Raw genomic sequence first — 18,864 nt, 5'->3', positions numbered from 1 at the left:
GGCGCGGGGCTGCCCCGCGGGGCTCCCCTCAGTGCCCCCCTCAGCTCCCCTCAGCCCCGGTTCCTTCCTCACAACTCCGGTTTTCTCGGCCCTTTGTCAAAAGTGGTGTTCAAGCAACTCGCTGTGCTCCTTGCGGTGAGCTGCGGTCCCACTGGTGCCAAGTGCGGACAGGCAAATCACAGAATTTCTAGGTTGGAAGAGACCTCAAGATCATCGAGTCCAACCTCTGACCTAACGCTAGCAGTCCCCACTAAACCATATCCCTAAGCTCTACATCTAAACGTCTTTTGAAGACTTCCAGGGATGGTGACTCCACCACTTCCCTGGGCAGCCTGTTCCAGTGTCCAACAACCCTTTCGGTAAAGAAGTTCTTCCTAACATCCAGCCTAAAACTCCCCTGGCACAAAATGGAGCGCCCATGCCCACTGGACTCCATCCCTTCACGCCAGCACGTCCCTTCGTCCCGATACAAAATGAAAGCACCAAAAGGAGAGCTGGATGCTGCAAGGTGTGTGGCAGGGCCCTCTCCACAAAGGTTATGGCAAGAGGGAAGCCCACAGCAGCACAAAACAGTGGTTTTACTAACGGTGCTATTACAACGTGAATGTTGTTTTCTACTTTGTATTTACTGCACGTATACACTGTTACTTGCACAGTCTCTTCCTACAAGGCTAGGTCTTGCCTCATCTTTCCATCACAAGCACACTCACCACTGCACCAGGAAGAGCTCCTGAAAAGAAGTGGAGATTCATATAAAGACAAGCTCACGTTCAAATGGGCATGGACTGAAAATTGTCTCCCCTTCCACATGAATAAAGACATTCTGAAAAATAATCTCTCCTTTTTTTTCCCCTGTACTATTTTAATGGCAGTAACACCCAGGAAGCAACAATCTCACACACCTCTGTCGCTGCCAGTAGTAAACTTTTCCATGCTGACATGTTTCTGCTTTGTCAAATCTGAAATTGCACATATTCCCCACTATTTCACAACACTGCCATAGCTTCCACAAATGTAAAAGAATAAAAAGGATTTTCACTCATCAATTTTCTTTTATATAAGTGTATTTATATATTCTTAAAATACCAGCTTATTGGTCCGAGGTAAGAACTTCAACATAAAAGGTTCAAAGCAAATGATGATAAAAATGTACAGAACAAAAAGTACTGCGTTAACCATCAATGGGCTATCTTCTCTGAATTAAAAAAGCTGCAAGTAATAGCACTCATGTATTTATTAATAAATCTGAAAATCAGTGCCAGCTCATCATTGAAAAACCTGGAGAAGCAGCATATCTGGCTGCTACTGATCCTTTCCTTTCCTTTCCTTTCCTTTCCTTTCCTTTCCTTTCCTTTCCTTTCCCAGATGTTTAACTTTTAAAAAGTGAAGCCAAATACACCTTGGACAGTTACACAAAAAGAGAAAGTTACCCTGCACCGTACCACAGGAAAGCCACATAGCAGCTCATATCTGCACACTTCATTATCACAAGCTGGTGTGCCAGTGGCCCAGGAAAATACGATGCACCATGGCGCACCTGACCAAAAGGAGAGTTACAAACCTGAGCCAATCCCACATGGTCCCACAGGTGCATCAGGATAATTTGCAGAAAATAACTGGTGGAGCTTTTTGTTGTTGTGAAAAGCATCTCTGCTTTAATGTATTCCCTGCTTCGTCTGAGAAGATTTTAAAGCTCAACTGATTCAGCTTTTCACAAAGAGAAATAATAGCTGCTGTTGAGCTTAACAGACCTGGCACATATTTCAGCACCACAGTGAAACAGAGATAAAAACCTTTTCCTGTTGTGTTTTAGTTTTTCTAAACATAAGTGAAACGATGCCTCGAGTTCCTATTGTTTGCTGTGTGCTGGGAAGCACACGTTTTAGCCAACAAACACAGAAATTATTGGAGACCTCACATGGCTGCCAGAGTCATCCCAGACAGATTCAGCCCCCTGCCCCAGCCTCTGCTCATCAGGCCCGTTACTTGCAAAGCCCTTAACAGCAGCACGAACGGCCAGGCCCAAGAACCCAACCCGATTTCATCTCACTGCTTTTACCTTCTGGGCAATTACGCTCTGCGGGTAGAGCTGTGACATCTGGGTGACTTACGCTCTGCGGGTAGAGCTGTGACATCTGGGTGACTCCCTCGGGATCAGTTTTACTTCACACCACTGAGCATTATGCCTCTAGGAGCTGCGGGATTGGCCCCGCATCTCATAAAAGCAGTGAGTCTAACATTTTGGTTTTCATGTACCAAAGCCACGTCTCTTAATTATAGTGTTTCAACAAGCAGTCGTATTAGAACACCAAGAAAATCTCAGACCCACTCTACACATTTAAATGTTAGTTTAAGTTAAAGTTTTCAGGCACATGTCCACTCTAAATTGCTTTTTAAACTCTGTGTGTTTCAGAGTTTAAAATGTGTTTCTTCATTTCTATCTCTTAATGCCATTCAGCAGCCCTAGCAGGTAAGACAAATAAAGTAAGTCAACTGCTCCTGGAATCAACAGACACAGAAAATTATTTGGTAACTTCATTCAGATCTATATTGGGACCTTTATATGTATTTAGTATATTTCTGTAGGTTTCTCATTTTCACTTAGGTTTCATCTATTGGTCTTGTTAAGTCCACTTTGACCATACGAGTAGCAGCAGATGATCCTCCTCGGAGACCTGCCAAGAAAATCTGTGGTCTGGGTACATTGCTGGAGTTCTCGCGCTTAGTCTGGGTGCTGACGTCTTTTGGCAAGTACACCTGGGTGGAGTTCTCCCTTCTCAGATGGCTGAGATCAGTCTGCATGGCATGAGTTAACTTGCGACGCAAATTGGCCTAAGGACACAAAAAGAATCACATTAAGCAAAATTTTATTTGAACATTTTAGCAGTGGGATTTGCTTAGATGTTACACGTTCTGCATTTGCATATTGTACCTCTATGGGCTTCACAAACCTGTAATGTTGCACGCTTCTTCCTACCTTAAATTCATTGAAATTAACCCCTGAAGCTAACAGAATGTGTGAACAAAACCGTATGCAGCCCCACAATTTTAAAATTTTAAGTTTTTGTTAAATGCTGAAGATTTTGTTTTGTTAGAATGAAATGTCATTTTCATGTTAAGCTCTGCCAGGGCTTCAAGTTTATTTCAATCAGTTGGAAAGTACACTGAATGCAGTGGAAGGCAGATTAACCTCCTGGTATCTACAAGCTAAAACAAATCTGAGGATCCCAAACCTTGTGGACAATTAAGCTACAGGATCTAGCCTTTGGTTTCTACCAAACGTGATGAGATTTGGTCATTGGTGTCACAGAGTATCAAATAAAAGGGCAAAAATGCCTTCTTTCGAGGCATTACTTGTTAGTCCCTTGGCAAACAGCACAAGATAGCACAAGATTTATGATGGTAATAATGAAGCCCTGTTTAATAATGAATTTACAGAAAAAATGTGATGGAAAGAAAGAATATTTTATTATTAGTTTTTCTTTTTCTTTTTTTTTTTTTTTTTTCCCAATAGAGGGTTCTGCTGACAATTGAAACGAGTGAATGCTGAGTGAGTGCTATTGCAAGGAATATTGCATGCTTGTACAGAGAAACAAACGTGAGCTGAAAATTTTACTGCTAACATCAAATAAGGCTTCTTAAAAAGTCCTATTTTAATACCTCAAGTTTTCTGTCTAAGCACAAACAACAGAAAAGAAACCCAAGGCCTCTGAGCTTATCCTGTATCAGAACCTGCAGATATGTCCATTGCTCCTCTAATAGTGTCAAATTTACAGAAGCATTGGTAAGCTGCATCTGTTATTTCAGCACTTTGGCTGTAAATGTTTTATCAGCTCCACATTACAAATTCAGCATAGGCAGTGCAAAAGCTTTTGCAGGTGCCTCGTATTTTTTGTTCCAACCCCACACCGCCAATCTCCCATACGGACAGCTGATGCTGAGACACCCCGAGTACTTTGCCACTAAACATTTCAAACGAACGAGCTTGTAAGCTCTCCAAGCTCAGCTCTTAGAAAACATACACCTTTGCTTATGCTAAAGATAAGCACAGCCACTGAACATGTCTTGGCACTTATTTATGTCCTTCTGTCCACTAGAGGCCTTAAGCTAGGCCACTTGTAAACCTCAATGGCTTATTTTTATATACTTCATTAACACCTATTGCTTAGAAGCCTTTGTAAACCAGCTCATATTGTCAAAAAAATCCCACTCTAAAATTTTTGTTTCCCTTTTATAATGTTCGAAAGCTGATGGCAAGAAGGATGACAGAAAAGAAACAAGCCTGACAGCAGACCACAGGCCTTCACAATGCATTTGTTCACAGAAACAAAACCCAAAACCCACCTCCCTGCAGCATTCTGTGTCCAGTTTTTGTTGGTAACTGCAGTGTGACCTACACAAACGAGTTCCTTTTGACTGAATTGTGAAAATCAGGTGCTACACCTTAACAACTGCATGGGCTGGGAAAAGAAAAGCTCCTAGTAAGCAGCTTTTTAAATATATGCTGTTACTTTAGAAGCTTTTATGTATGTCGCCAACCCTCTGTGGGGCTGTGATTTCCAATCCAACAGCAAATCATCATGATTTATATATAACAACCATTTCCTCTGGGTTACATACACAACAGAAAAGCTATTTGCTCTGTTTCTTACATATCTGGATTGGTCGTACATGAAAGAGGGGAATTTCACTTTCAAATAAAACCCAATGAGTTGGTTTTAGCAAACATGAGGATTCAAGATAAAATGAAAAATACCTCACTATGCAAAAAAAAAAAAAGAGAAAAGCCTTGTGCTTTGATTTCTTTCAAGGGTGGATAAGTCAGTTCAAAGAAAGCTTCTGCAGGGTGAACCACATCCAAAGGTATTCCTGACTGCTGTCTGCCAGCTGTTACATTTTTTCTCCTCTTACTTGACGGTGATACTAATATAAATTGTTCAACTTGAAATAAAGTTTTGCTTGACACAAACCCTTCTGCAACCCCGTTTAAAACCAAATAATAATAATAAAAAATATAAAAAACAATGTATATAGCAATATCTTAAAACTGTTAAATTTATTTGAGTGTAGGGAAACAACTTTAAAATTCAGTGCTAATCAATAAACTTACCACTTAAAGAAGGCAGATGAAAAATTAAGAATGAATCGACTTAGCAATGGAAGCACTGCTTAAAAAATGGTGAAAAAATGATTGAACCAGTTCTAATAAAGGCATGCATCTTTGGGTAAGTTTAGACTCATCCTGCAAAGTACAATACTTTGTAATAATTTAGTCTGAACTTTGTTATCCAACACATGAAAATCTGGTAGTAACAATACGAACCAGTTTTATAGCTTTTCTTCTCAGTTCCCACTCATTCCATTCATAGGACTTCACAATAGACGGAGGCAAGATGTGAGTGTCAGTTTGAGTGCTGCTGTCACGTTTTGTGGTTGGTTTCATCAAACTTTTTTCTGCACTTCTTGCCTGGATAGAGGAAAAAAAGCCAAAAAGCAAGGCATTAATGAGGAGAATACAGGCATCTAAGACAGAACACAGATATGCATGTTCTTAAAAGCAATAGAAATCTGGAAACCTGTAAATTGCAAGCAGGCCATGATTTTTACATTCAACAATATTTTTGTTCCCCCAAGCCTGCTGAAAAGAAAAGAAACCAATCAGAATTTGCTGGGTTTAATTTCTGACAGAAAACCCTTTAGGTAGACACCACAGCTGAATTTCAGACTCTCACATCCTGCATAAGTGCTTAATCATTGGACTTTGATAAAAGTCCATGGGCAGTATTTTATGAGGCAGGCATCTCAGTTACCTTCAGGAACAGACTAAAAATCATAAATAATAATCAGGAGAAATGCCTACATCTCTGCCAGAAGTAGGATATAAACCATATCTTTCTCACCAAGGGTCAATTCAAGACTACATACTCTGTATAGCTAGGGATTTAGAATTCACAATGTGTCACAGAGAAAATCTATACATCAAAATCAAGCCTTTGGATTTCACATTGTAGCAGCGTGACGTTCATTATTAATGAATCCCCTTTTGTTCTGCAATACGTTCCATAAATCCTGTCCCCAGATATCACTACATGCTCATCCAGCACACGCTGATGAACTCCTGAGCTAAAGCTCTAGTTAATGTGGTATCTGGCTCATCTTCTGCTGCATTTACTTCCTGTCCCTTTAAGCTAGTTTTGCAATAATGGGGAAAAGAAACATCAGACACGGGATCTGCCTAGGATAAGGATGAGCAGTTTTCATCACTGCCATAATCCTTTGGCACTACATACTCTCCTAGGAAGAGACCAGGTGAGAAGAAACATTTTCCCCTTCTGCTGTTAGCTACACCACGATGGTCTGGAAGAGAGGGACCATCAGACGTTCTGTACGATAGGCAGATTGTTATACTTCTGGGCATCATCTGTTCCCTTTATGTTCTGGAAAGGACAGATCAACCAGTGATCCGACAGCTCTTACACAGGAGGCAGGGGCGTTGTGTACCTGTGTGTATGGAGCAAGGTATTCAAAGTGATGGTGAAGCTCGAGCAGATGAATTAGCTCTGCGTGTTCTTTTGCTTTTTCTACGTTCAGCTGAATGAACTTATCTGGGTCTTGAGCAAAAATGTAAGCAGATTCTTTGGAACTGAAAACGTAGCATCTGTCCCTATGCTTCAAAATCCCAATAGCAGGATTTCCTAGGGAAAAAAAAAAAAAAAACAACAACAAAACAAAACAGAAACAAAACAAAATAGTAAACAGTATGATATCCAATACAAAAGACATGTGATCTTGATTAAAAATGTTTCTTTCAAGTCAGCTTCATTTCCTTTTTTTTTTCTTCCTGAAATCAGCATAAATCCCTGAAATACTTTTAAATACAGAAAAGTATATTCCTTTAGGCCAATACAACTGCTTTTGATCAGTTTACATCCAGCATGCTTTAATCAAGATCAGATTCCATGTTCGTGAGAAAAACTATGGATAAAACACCCACAGCAAAAGAATAAAAACAAATGTCCATCCTCAGAAATGTTCCCCTTATAATCTCCAGCAAATATCGGATTGTAGATCAGCAATCAATTTATACCAAGGGGCATTACACTGAAATTATGCAAAGGGGATGAAGCAGATGAGAAGCTGGACAATAAGTTAACAGAGAAAATTAAATGTCAATAATGGCCAAATAACTTATCGAGGAAAACATAAACTGAGCTACAACGAATGACCCTCTTTCAGCTGTCATTGTCTAGGAAAGACTCAGAATTATCACAGACAGTGTCTTGAAGATACTGAATGGCACTATTCAGTGGCAATCAAAAAAAGCTCAAAGAATGTCAGGAATTAGTAGCACATAAACAGAGAAGGAGAAAAAAAAATTATAAAATTATAAAAACCTATGTGCTATGTTTGCTATGCTACATTTTGTTCCAACCCCTTAAAATAAGAAAAATAAAATTAAGTGAGCTGGGAGTTATCAGAGGCTTGAGTTACTCTTCACAGAAGGAAGGGTTAAAGAAACACTCGTCTCCAGTATTAAAAAGAAGCAACCAAAGAGAAATAATATGATTCAGGATTAGAAAACCATGAATTGCATGCAGAAGTTCTGATATAAAATGACTATTTGCTGATTTTCCTAATAGAAAAACCATGAGCTGTGATGAAATTACCAAGCCAGAGCTTAAACCCAGCTCAGAAAGAGGTACTTTTTCATATTATACATATTTACAACTTGTGGGACTTTGACAATTAGAATATCCCATGGTGAACTCTGAATGGATTCAAAAAGCAATTAGATAAATGAAAAACCTCTGACAATGATTATTTAACAGAAAGGTGAAAACACAACATTTCTCTGAAGTAATCCCATAACCACTGGCTGCTAGAACAGGGAAGGATATTAACGAAGGAAGGACCACTCCTACGTGACTTCTCATGGTCAGATGCAAGGCTAGAGAGACCTTCAGTCTAACCCAGGACAGCTGTTCTCACGCACAATACTAAGTATATGTAAGATATTTACACTGCCATTAAGGCATACACTTTTTTAATAATGCCAAGAACTGGCCACATTTTCCTCCCAGCCTGCTGTAGGTTTAAAATAGTTCTACATGGACAGATTCCATAAAACACTGGAGGACAGGATACAGAAAAACTGGGGTAGCTGAAATACAATTTGCTTTCAAGACAAATGGCCCTGAATCAAACCAAATAAATCCTAGCATTAGCTGACCACAAAGTGCAATTTTGCACTATTCCATTCAGAGAAGACTTTTGATATTTTATATCCACTGCTTAAAGCTGTATGTAGGCATGTATGATGTAGGCACGTATGGGTGTGTTTCAAGATACACAACATAGAAGGAAGGACCACTTACAGGTGACTGTATGAAAACACATTAACAATAAGCAAACCTGCATTCAGTTGCAATGTAGGTTATAGAGATGCACAAATAGCAGGAGGAAACATTTGTCCATCCCATTTCATCTCTGCTTGGTCATGCCTACTTTCTCTTGAAGCCCCCCTACCTTCTATTTTGGGCAGTTTATCTGGGTATTTTTTTAAAGAAAAATACTTCAACAGGGGAAATAAGTTATCTGGGAGTGAAAATTACACGCGTGAAATTACAGTACTCCAGATTTGACAAAAAAAGAGGACGCATTCAGAACATCTTCACATCTTCTCTTGTACTTGTGTACACGTGAAGTAAGGAGACCTAACTACAGAGCATACCTGGAAGGGTGAGGCCTTTTACACCAATTGCGTATGCACAGAAACCATGGTACTGGATTAGCAACTGATCAAAATCAGCAGCAGTCTCTGGAAAAAGCCATTCTTGGTTCTCGAAATCAGAAATGTTTACTCTTGTTCCTAAGAAACGATTTAACAAAGGAAGGATTTCATTAACAAAACATCTGATGTTTAAAATATAATCATGTTACAGGATAACCTGATTACTATTATTTTCCCAAACTTCAGGCCTACCTTAGAAAAGATCCTAAGGAACAAGTCCTGAAGGACTGAAAAGTCAGTCCTGCAGGATCCTTTGTTAAAAGCGTTAGTTTTTTTTGGAAACAGGACAAAAAAGGAAGGTAATATCTTATGGTCCCACTTTGGTTTCACCCACTCACACATTCTAAATCTCCTTCAGTATAATGTGGTCATTAGGGATAGCATCTTGACCAAAAACACACTTCTAGCAAAAAGATAAAGCCCCATTATTTAGCTTTTTTATTCCTCCATTAACTTCAGAAGTTCTGAAAGGTGTAAGAAGTCATAAACTTACAAAACTTTAAAAAAACTCTTAGAAGTATTCTTTCTTCTGACAATTCTGAATTTTTATAAGGCAGTTTCTAGCTACTTTATAAGTAGCTAGTTTATAAGTAGTTTGTAGCTACTAGAAATATTTTAGTTTTATATATAAAAGCCCAAACTGTACATGAAAAATAAATCCACACACTACAAAGGCTGCGTTTTAATTTACTGTGGACATTTTAATTATTAAAAAATCAATGTGTAGTTCCTTCTGTATGTAAAATTTAAATTATAAAATCTTGAGATGTGAAAGGAAAAAAAAAAAAAAAACTTTCAGTACCCATGGTTTCTCTTATCCTTTCCTCATCGGTTTTCACAGTCACTCCTTCAAGAAGAGATGTTAGCACTTCCTCAGGAAAAAGCTGCGATTGTGCTTCCAAGAACTGCTGCAGATTGTTAGTCATATTGGAAAGAAAGCTCAGGAGTAGTATCTCATTCTGAAACCCAGTCCACACGCTACAAACTGCAACAAAGAGAGGCTGTAAAATAAAGAAAACCATCTGAAGTCTTGAGTTGTTTTATGTCTGCAACATAACCCCAGTGCTGTGCACAACAATCCCTAACATGAACAAAGCTGACCCACAAGGCCTCCAGCACCCCAAAATCCCAGGGCGGGGGGCTGTGGGGATTTGAAAGTGGACATCCCATCACTCCAGGCCCCTATATCCAGCCTCAGAGAGGTGCAGGGTTTTGGACAAAACTGGAAGCTGCAATTCCCAGCAGCAATGCTGACATAAATGTGCACTCACCTGTCAAAGAAGACCCTCAGCTTTGAGTATAAATGCTTAATTACAGTGATACTAAATGCGCCCTGTTGCCTTTAAGTACGTAACATTTATGGGAAGAGATTCAAGAGATCTGAAACTCATGCCAACAGCACTGTGTTTTATGCTTGTTCCTGACATTATTACATGAACGGTCAGAAGAGTTGGCTCTGGAATTCATCAGCATCTCTAATGCTGTGGATAAGTTATGGGTATAAAAATGGAAGAAATGAAAGGAAAGGAAGCAAGACCAAAACCATTCTTACTAGAAAAAAAAAAAAAAAAAAAAGGATTAAAAAAGTGTTAATGAAATCTACTATGTTCATTAAAACAAAGGCTTGGTACAAATATAGTCCAGGAAGCATCCAAGAGCAGACAGCTTCTAGGAAAAACGTGGATTCAGAAAGGCTAAATTCAGATCAGTGAACTGAATCTTCCTAGGCTCCTTCTACCACCCAGGGGAAGAAACAGGCTTTCCCAGAGAAGTCAAAGAACCTAAACTGGGCTTTCTTTTCTCACGTGCCTCTCAGAAAAGCCTACTCATCTCTTCCCTCTGTCTTTATCACTGTACTAAAGTGTGTATCAGGCACTTAAGCCCCACGAAGATACAGAAAAAGAGAGAAAAACTGCTTTAAGCAGCTCAGTGAGCAAGGTAAATGTCCTCCAAATGAGAACATCTGGCTTATAAAATCACAGCACACATAAGCTGAAATGTCAGATCACACCTGAGTTGCACCTCAAAGTGCCATTGCCATGAGTTTCCAGCACAGATACCCCCAAGGGAAGTGCAAAAATACTCTAAGTAGATGGGGAATGATCTGCCTTCCTCCCTCCTCCACATCAGGCTTTATTTTGCTTTTTAATTATTTGTTCTGAAGGATGAAATAAAACCTAACATATGTCTAAAGGGTATGCTAGTTCAGCAGCTACCTATGTGGAATTAAAATGGTAGGCACATCACACAAAATAATGAGCTCTTCCAAGAAAAGTATATTTATGGAAGCCTGCTTTCTGACGTCTTTCTCTCCCATATTCTTTTTACCACACCACCATACTAATCCCAGGTTTTCATAGCGTAAGCAGGCACCTTCTTTAAATATTTACAGTTCACATCACTCATTCTCTCTTCCCCCCATGTCCTGTAACCACCAACCAAGCACAGAACATGGATTGCACAGAGGTATGTGTCTGCTCACTGGCCAGATGGCTGGCTGGACTCATAACTGTGGCATTCCCGTTGCAGAGCCCTTAGAAGGGCTCTAATTGTGTCTGTCCAATTACTTATTTTTCAGAGAACTTGCAGAAAATGACATATTCCAAGAGCTTTGGGCTCTGACAAGTTCAACTGAAACTGGCCAACGGATTCAGCAATTATTAGGAAGGGCAAAAAGATTGAAATCCCTATCACAGTAACCCAATTTCTTTAGAAAATGTTACCAAGGAGCCATACTGTAATTGCAGAATTGCTATCTGAAAGGATTTCAAAGCAATCACATTCTGATGTGCTGTTATCAATATGTCCTAACAATTTCTGCAGGAACAGGAGAGAATATTTACACAAAACAGGAAAGTATCACTGTAATTCTACAAATACCAACAAACCACTCGAGACACTTACAGAAAAACAGTATTTAAATCCTTCCCTCTGTTTTGTACCTTGCTTTCCTTGTACCTTGAGATCAAGTCTGATAGCTTAGTCACCCCTTGAAAAACTACCAGGAGTGCTGTTATAAAAGAGAAAATAATGCAGCCTTTTTCTTAAAGCAAACTATGCAAAAACACACCTGTAAAGTATTTTGTAATCGTTTCCCTTCTTTTTCTTTTTTTTTTTTTTCTTTTAATAATTAAAAACAATTAAGTTTTCCATTCAAAATACTTACAAAAACTTCTTTGGTATCTACAGAAACCTTATTCTGGACGGTGTTTTTTAACTGCTCCATTGTTGTTGCAAACTGCACGTTCATCTTTTCAACTTCTTGAGCTACCGTAATTGCATCAGACTGGAAAGAGAATGTACTTCAGGTAAGAAGTATGAGAGTCAAAAAATGAAATATTTAGCAACAAATATTTATGTTGACCTCTTTGTTCAACTACTTTAAAGAACAAAATGAACTCTAACTTTCAACAAAATGATTTTTTTTCTTGAGTGTTTAGGTATAAGACCAGGCACTTCTCTCAAACCAATACTAGGAATTTTTACGTAAAACCTCAACTCCTTTGAAATGAAAAGAAATTGAAAAAAAAAAAAAGGGAGAGAGAGAGAGAGAAACAATTTCTCAAGCTTTATGATGTACAGGAGAGTAACATAATTGTTGTAACATAAACCCAGCAATTCTTAAAAGACAAATAAAGACAAATAAAAAGGTCTTCATATGCAAAACAAATTTCAGGAATTTAAGTTGTGTTCTTACGACTTCTGATGACTCCATGTGTGCTAGGGATGTCTACAGCCTAAATTTGTGATGATTTATGTATTGAACAAGAATTTTTCTTTCATGTTTCTTTTGGGGAAGAGCTTTTAATGGAAACAAATCTTCCTGTTACACTTCAATTTTATTCAGATACAGAGATCTGTTATTTCAGGTAATCTGGCTTTTCTTACTAGGTATTTTATTGCAGAATCCCATTTTATATTCTCCAATCATCTGCAAAGTGTCTAAGTATCAGCATACAAACAAGTAAAGCCCTACCTTTTTAATTCTTTGGTGATGAAATTAAAGCTCCCCAAAAAGTAAAGCTTCAGAAATGAAATGGAAGTACAGTCACAGTGAAGTGAACAATTAATTAATTTTGTCTTCTACCTGACAGTAGCAAACCCCAGCAAGTTAGGCACAAAGCTCAGCATAACAGGTTATGCAGTCTCTCATATTCTGAGAAAAATCTGATTTCAATGATTTCTGAATCTTTTTTTTTTTAAACCCAACAAGATGTTGTCTCACCATAAGGATGCAGAGGAAGGCCTCGTATTGTCTCACGTTGAACAGTGCTTCTTTTAGTTTGAAAGAACTGAGCTGCCTGTGTCTGTGCTGGTCTTCATGCATGGATTCCAACAGGGCTGTGTAACAGTGGGCTAGCTCGTGGCAAGTATTGAGGCTGTCTTCAATAGTCTGTGTAGCTGATGGAAGGACTTCATTCAGAATGGCTGGCACTGTTTATATAGAATGAGAGATACATACAAAAAGAGTGATTTAAATCGTTAGCAAATGGTTTCAGTACAGTATAAGGGCAAAGCAGTTTCCCAATAAAATCTTGATTTCTAACCTCTATCATTATACTCCCAACTGCTTCTGTATAGATTCAGCCACCTGACTTACTAGTCAAGTTGTTCCAAACAGTCAGAATTACAGGTGTGGAAATATAACAGTCAAGTCAAGGATTGTGAGAAAACTTGCTTTATAATAGATGCAGCTCAGCTGCTAACACTGACATGGGTTTCCTGTGAGGCTGTAGGCAATCTGTGTAATTTTCAGTTCTCACTTTCCCCATCTGTAAAATACAAGTAACAAAGGAAAGTCCTGCCCTACTCTGAATATAGCTTTGGAAAAAAAGTCCAGGATACCAACTGACATTTCTTACCATTAAACAAGCAGAAGGATTAAAAATCCAGAAGAACTTTGCAAACATGTTAAGAATCTGAAGGGGTTACTCTAAATTATCAGAACACAGATAACACCCCAGCAACTTTTAAGAATTCTCATTACACTTGCTCAACAGAAAATTGTAATTGGATTGACAGTGTTCCTTCAAGATCTTAATTAACTGCTTTTTAAGGCAAACGTTACACATTTAATTCACTTAATGGCCAAGGATCAGGGAACAAGTTATCACGAGGTAAATTAGTGCATCAAGTTAATGCATATAATCCTTCTACATAAACCACACCGGATTCTCTTTTAGCAAAATAGCAGCAGCCTACATGGAAACCTATAACCAAATACTGAATGTGTATATTTCCTCCAGGTTTACAGGCCCTGGGTCAAAGCTGTTTATCTAGAGAGATGGGACATTACTGGAGCCACTCCAACACAGAAGGCCAGGAACAATTAATTGGGAATTCACAACCCAAAGGCAGGTGTATACTTACAGTCATCAATACCCTTTCCTCCTTTCCCGCACTCCCTGTTGAACAATCGAATCCCCGTGACTAGCATGGCGAGATTTTTCAGCTGTTGCTCTTTTTCCTTCTTACTGAGCAAGATGAAGGCACCCAGCGCTGTCTGGGGGAATATACTCTGCAGGGCAGCTAGAACCATTGCAAAAGGTGAGAAAGCAGAAAATAAAATGATTAAACAAGCAAAAATAACCTCTCCTGAACAACAACTGCAGAAAGTAAAAATTATGGCAAATTTAGACTTCAAGGCTGAGCTGTGACAGTTCGGACAGCAAGCATTCATCAGGGTTTATCACATCGATATCTAAAGATCAGCAAACAGAAGGTAACATTTTATTTTTCAGTAAGAAAAGTCCCATCTCACAACTGGGAATTTACTGACCTGTTACCTCCCTGACAACCTCAATATCTGTCGGGGATCCCAGGCCAGAGCTCAGCAGCATGTAGCTAACAATCATTTGATACACTTTCATCATTTCATCTTGCACACGAGGACGGCTGTCTGTGATATCTCTGACCAGAGGAGCCAGCCTTCCCTCCAGAACACGATGCTGCTCTCTGAGTAATTCAGCTAAGAAAGAAGGGCAGTTAGAAAGAGAAGTCTAAATCCTTTGGAATTTGGCTTGTACAGAGGGTGCAATTCATTACCACAGTCAAAGAGCCACTTTGAAGGTTTCTGAAGCACAGCTATGTGGAAGAGATGTTCAGAGCACCATACCTTTATAATTAACAGCAGAGGAGTTAAACTTTAGTATGATTAGCATCAGTCAGTAGAGGCCAGAAAAATATCCAGGCCAACTTGAAGCAGCAACTCTGGCTTTCTGGGCTCCCCTGCTTGCAATAGGACACAGAATACCTAACTCTCACACACACACCCTATAGTTACACACCCAACTCTGAACACCACCCAAGATCTCAGTAGTCCTCTTACTGGAGTTATTGAGCTTGTTGAGTCCAGAAGGCTTTGGAGCCTAATTCTACTAATTTTTGGTTTTAGTATATGCTAACAAGAGAACGTTTTCATGATGCCCCCTGCCACCTCAAACATTTACTTTCCATCTATGCCTGATCTGTGTTTTCTGTGTCCCAGCCAGTGCTCACTGTCCCGCTGAGGTCTGAATTTACAGCCAGAGCAGAGACTGTAACCCCATATCACTTTGCTTCCGCTTCCACATTTCCACTTCGAGACCATATGAAGTCACCACTGATGAGACCAAAACAGACTTGGTTAAAACTGTGGCTGTTCAGAATTATTCATCTCTCTTAATTATCGATATTGATAGAACAACAGGTTCTCTTCCGGATACATGAGTGAAGTTCTGGGTAGTGTTTCTTTTTCAGATACGCAGGTGCAGCCCAAGCTTTTCTTGCTGAAGAAAGCTAGCCAGTGTGCCTGAGAACAGAATTGTTCTGAAGTGATCTAATAAGCTCAGTAAGTCTCTCAGACAGGAGGAGGCGAGCGTACTCTCAAATGTAGTGCATGTTTGTTCCCTAAAATATCCACACCAAAACACTGTACTCTTGTACAGTACATCTCTCCAGGGATTTTTATTTTGCTTTGCTGCCAGCAGTCATTTAACAAGAATCAGTATTAGTCCCACACAGAGACCGTAAAATCTAAACTCAGAATCAACTTATTCTACTAAAACGTTTATTTGTATTGAAATTACCTCGGTTTGCATAGTTCATATCAAAGTAAACTTGCATCTTAATTGTGCTCAGGGATGGGTTTGTTGTGTCAAGCAGTCTGGTAACACAAAGCTAAGAGGAGAGACAGAAAAGAGAATTCCTTCTAATTACTGGAGAAACTTCTGAACTGTTCAGGTCTATACGACAGGTTTCCTAACAGCAGCAGAGCCCTTCCCTTTCATTCTCTAGATATGCAATAAATACTATGAAGTATAAGGCATTTATTAACATGAGGGAACACATAGTCCAGTCTTTAATGATACTTGATTCTCACAGCTCTGTAGCTAGAGTTTTTTAAGTGTTGGTATCAAAATAAAATGGCAATATAGGTACAGGAACAGGTAGCAAATAACGGTATGGTCTTAGCTAAGTACTGACACTCACACTCATGTCAAAATTACCTGGATAAGATGTTGCACATCTCTTTTTGTAAGGATTTGGTCCACATTAAATTCATTTCTTGGATCTAGAACAACAGCTTTCACCTAGAAATTGTCAAAAGAAAGCTATTAATTTATATCTCAGCATACACTCTTTGCATTTAGCCTTTTAAGTTCTGAAAAATCTCTGGTGTAGACAGCGTTTCCTCAGCTTTAAAAGGAAATAATTAAAGCTTAAGTCTTTTAACATAACTTCACTTCCCCTTGTGATTTATCGACAGCTCGTGTTCCTGTAATCACCCTTCTTTGCAGCAAACCAGAACGCCACATACCTGTGAGACTTCCAGATGGAGTGAACAGCTTTGCAGGAGCAACTGTTCACAGTGACTGGGTCCAACGTTTAGGGAACGCAAGGCAGAAGAAAATCATTTATACATTTACTGCACAGAAGGAACTATGACAATTATAATTCAAAGTGGGAATCTGAAAATTTTGTTATCTGTAAGACCACTAAGATACTTCATATTATTCAATTGTGCAAAGAATTACTTGATACAATTTTAAAAACAAATATATTTTTTATTATTCTTTAGTTTCATTTCAATCTTTGATAATGAAACAATGTCAGTCTATTTCGCTTGTGTTGCCAGTTTCAATTTCAGTTCTCAGACATAATGGAATAAAAAATCTATTTGAAAAGAAATACTTTGAATAGAACATTTTAAATTACAGCTCCTTTAAAAATGTCCTGGAAATATATTTTTCTAAGCAAAAATTTATAACAATTCATTATGTTTGTTTACAGACTTCTATGTTGGTGTTGAATGCATCAGTATAAATGCTTGCCCTTTGGATAAAAAAAAATCATGTTCTGCATACAGGGAAATATTTGCATGCTTGCAAATGGTATTTATGCTGAGTGTCTTGCTAGCCACATAAGTTTTTATCTGATTAAAATTTTCATGTTTAATTGATTAACACTGCTTTTGAACTCAAACTTATTTTTAAAGACATGATGTTAACCTTTAGCTAGTTAAAAACAAGCAAACAAACGAAACAGCTTATTGCTGTGAACCAAGAAGAAATGCCATAGTCCATAATGGTTTTTAGGATATTAATAGTTGAAAAATTGTCCACCAATGACAACACAAAGATTGATTCTATTTCATTTCTAGTTTAAGCGTGATCCAATGTACAAAAGTGTGACCATATACAAAACCCAACCCTGCCTAAACTCAGGAAAATAAAAAATAAAAACACACATAAAAGAATCCATCAAAATAGATGGAAGAGGTAAATCACAAAGAATAAATATATCTGTTGCAATGAACCACCTATGGTATCATACCTTTTTGTTCATTTATGAAAGAGGTGGAAGAAATGTTATTAAAGCTCAGAAACAACCCTCATTTGCACTTTGGAAAGAAAAAAAAAAAAAAAGAGTGGTTTATCTGCCTACTGAAGAAAAATGAGGGAGAACTGCTCTGTGTTCACAGAAGTCCCACGGCTCAGGACCTACAGCCTTTTCAGGGCCTTAAGTTCACAGTCATGGCATTTCAGACAAATGAAATACTTTCCGAGGTTGCTAAGACCCCATACTGAAAATCACCAAACTTCTTAATGTGGACAATCAGAAACTGAGACATTTCAAAATTAAAGTCACTCCGGAAAGCCTCAGCTGCAGCCACTCCAGCTTTGGCACCCTTAGTTGAAGTTGGTATCTGACGTTTATTGATTTTTAACACCATAGAAAGATTTATTCCCTTGCAACTTTCTGCTCAGTCAGATAATGACAGGACAAGAAGAAATGGTTTTAAACTAAAAGAGGGGATATTTAGATTAGAGGTTAGGAAGAAATGCTTCACTGTGAGGGTGGTGAGGCCCTGGCACAGGCTGCCCAGAGGAGCTGTGGGTGCCCCATCCCTGGAGGTGCTCAAGGCCAGGCTGGATGGGGCTTTGGGCAACCTGGGCTGGTGGGAGGTGTCCCTGCCCATGGCAGGGGGTGGGACTGGGTGGGCTTTCAGCCATTTTATGATTCTTTGATCATTCATTCTGGGTAGCGTCAGCAACTTTGGGGGAACTACTTACATTATGTAAAGTTTAAGATCCTGCATCACGCAAGCCTTGACAGGAGGTTTGAACTGCCAAGCTACAAGCAGCCAGGTTTGGAAATGCCATATGCTCCTTTAGCCATATACAGGGAGCGGGATTTTACTGACCATAACAGAACCTGAACGTGGCTGGCGAAACGCCCAGCTGGATTCACGAAAACCCTACGACAACCCACTTGCTCTTACCATGAAAGCTACCAAGGTTTCGGAAACAGCCTGTCCCTTGGCAGCACACTCTTCTCCGACTTCGCGGATGATGAACTTTATGACTCCTTCGGTCAGCTCGCCAGACATCGCGGCCAGGCAGCGCCCTGACGGGCTTATATGGCTTCTCAGTGCCCTGCTCCCACTGCACCACGGCGGGCAGCGGGGACGCTTGTACCACGGCCTCCTGCGGCCTCTTATTTTTGGGCACCGGCGGGCTGCTAAGCGCTGAGGCATTTCCAAGCGGCATTTACCCGAAGCCGCTGCCCGTTCCCGTGGAGACGGAACCGCC

At 39.3% G+C, this 18,864-nt stretch overlaps 1 protein-coding gene across 1 annotated transcript; it reads right to left on the bottom strand.

Moving 5' to 3' along the window:
- Positions 1-1,102: 1,102 nt before the first annotated feature.
- CFAP206 (cilia and flagella associated protein 206) lies at positions 1,103-18,662 on the bottom strand. The gene is made up of 12 exons (XM_032185404.1): positions 18,555-18,662; positions 16,279-16,362; positions 15,859-15,949; positions 14,571-14,759; positions 14,162-14,320; positions 13,017-13,225; positions 11,958-12,077; positions 9,594-9,792; positions 8,732-8,869; positions 6,502-6,695; positions 5,324-5,467; positions 1,103-2,832 (listed from the first exon to the last, which is right to left on the bottom strand). The coding sequence occupies exons 1-12, from the start codon at positions 18,660-18,662 to the stop codon at positions 2,602-2,604; spliced, it is 1,866 nt and encodes a 621-aa protein (XP_032041295.1). The 3' UTR covers positions 1,103-2,601.
- Between the last annotated feature and the right edge of the window lie 202 nt (positions 18,663-18,864).

This window comes from Aythya fuligula, chromosome 3, assembly GCF_009819795.1.
Source record: "Aythya fuligula isolate bAytFul2 chromosome 3, bAytFul2.pri, whole genome shotgun sequence".
Lineage (NCBI taxonomy): Eukaryota > Metazoa > Chordata > Aves > Anseriformes > Anatidae > Aythya > Aythya fuligula.
Note: the sequence above shows the minus strand (reverse complement) of the source record. Positions and strands in the feature narration are given on the sequence as shown.

Excerpts from the sequence above, each read along its gene's own strand:
- CFAP206 (XM_032185404.1), bottom strand. The coding sequence starts at position 18,662 with ATGTCTGGCGAGCTGACCGAAGGAGTCATAAAGTTCATCATCCGCGAA. Across the intron at positions 8,870-9,593 it reads AAGGATAAGAGAAACCATGG|GAACAAGAGTAAACATTTCT; the intron begins GTACTGAAAGTT and ends ATCGTTTCTTAG. Across the intron at positions 5,468-6,501 it reads ACCTTGCTCCATACACACAG|GCAAGAAGTGCAGAAAAAAG; the intron begins GTACACAACGCC and ends TCCTCTATCCAG.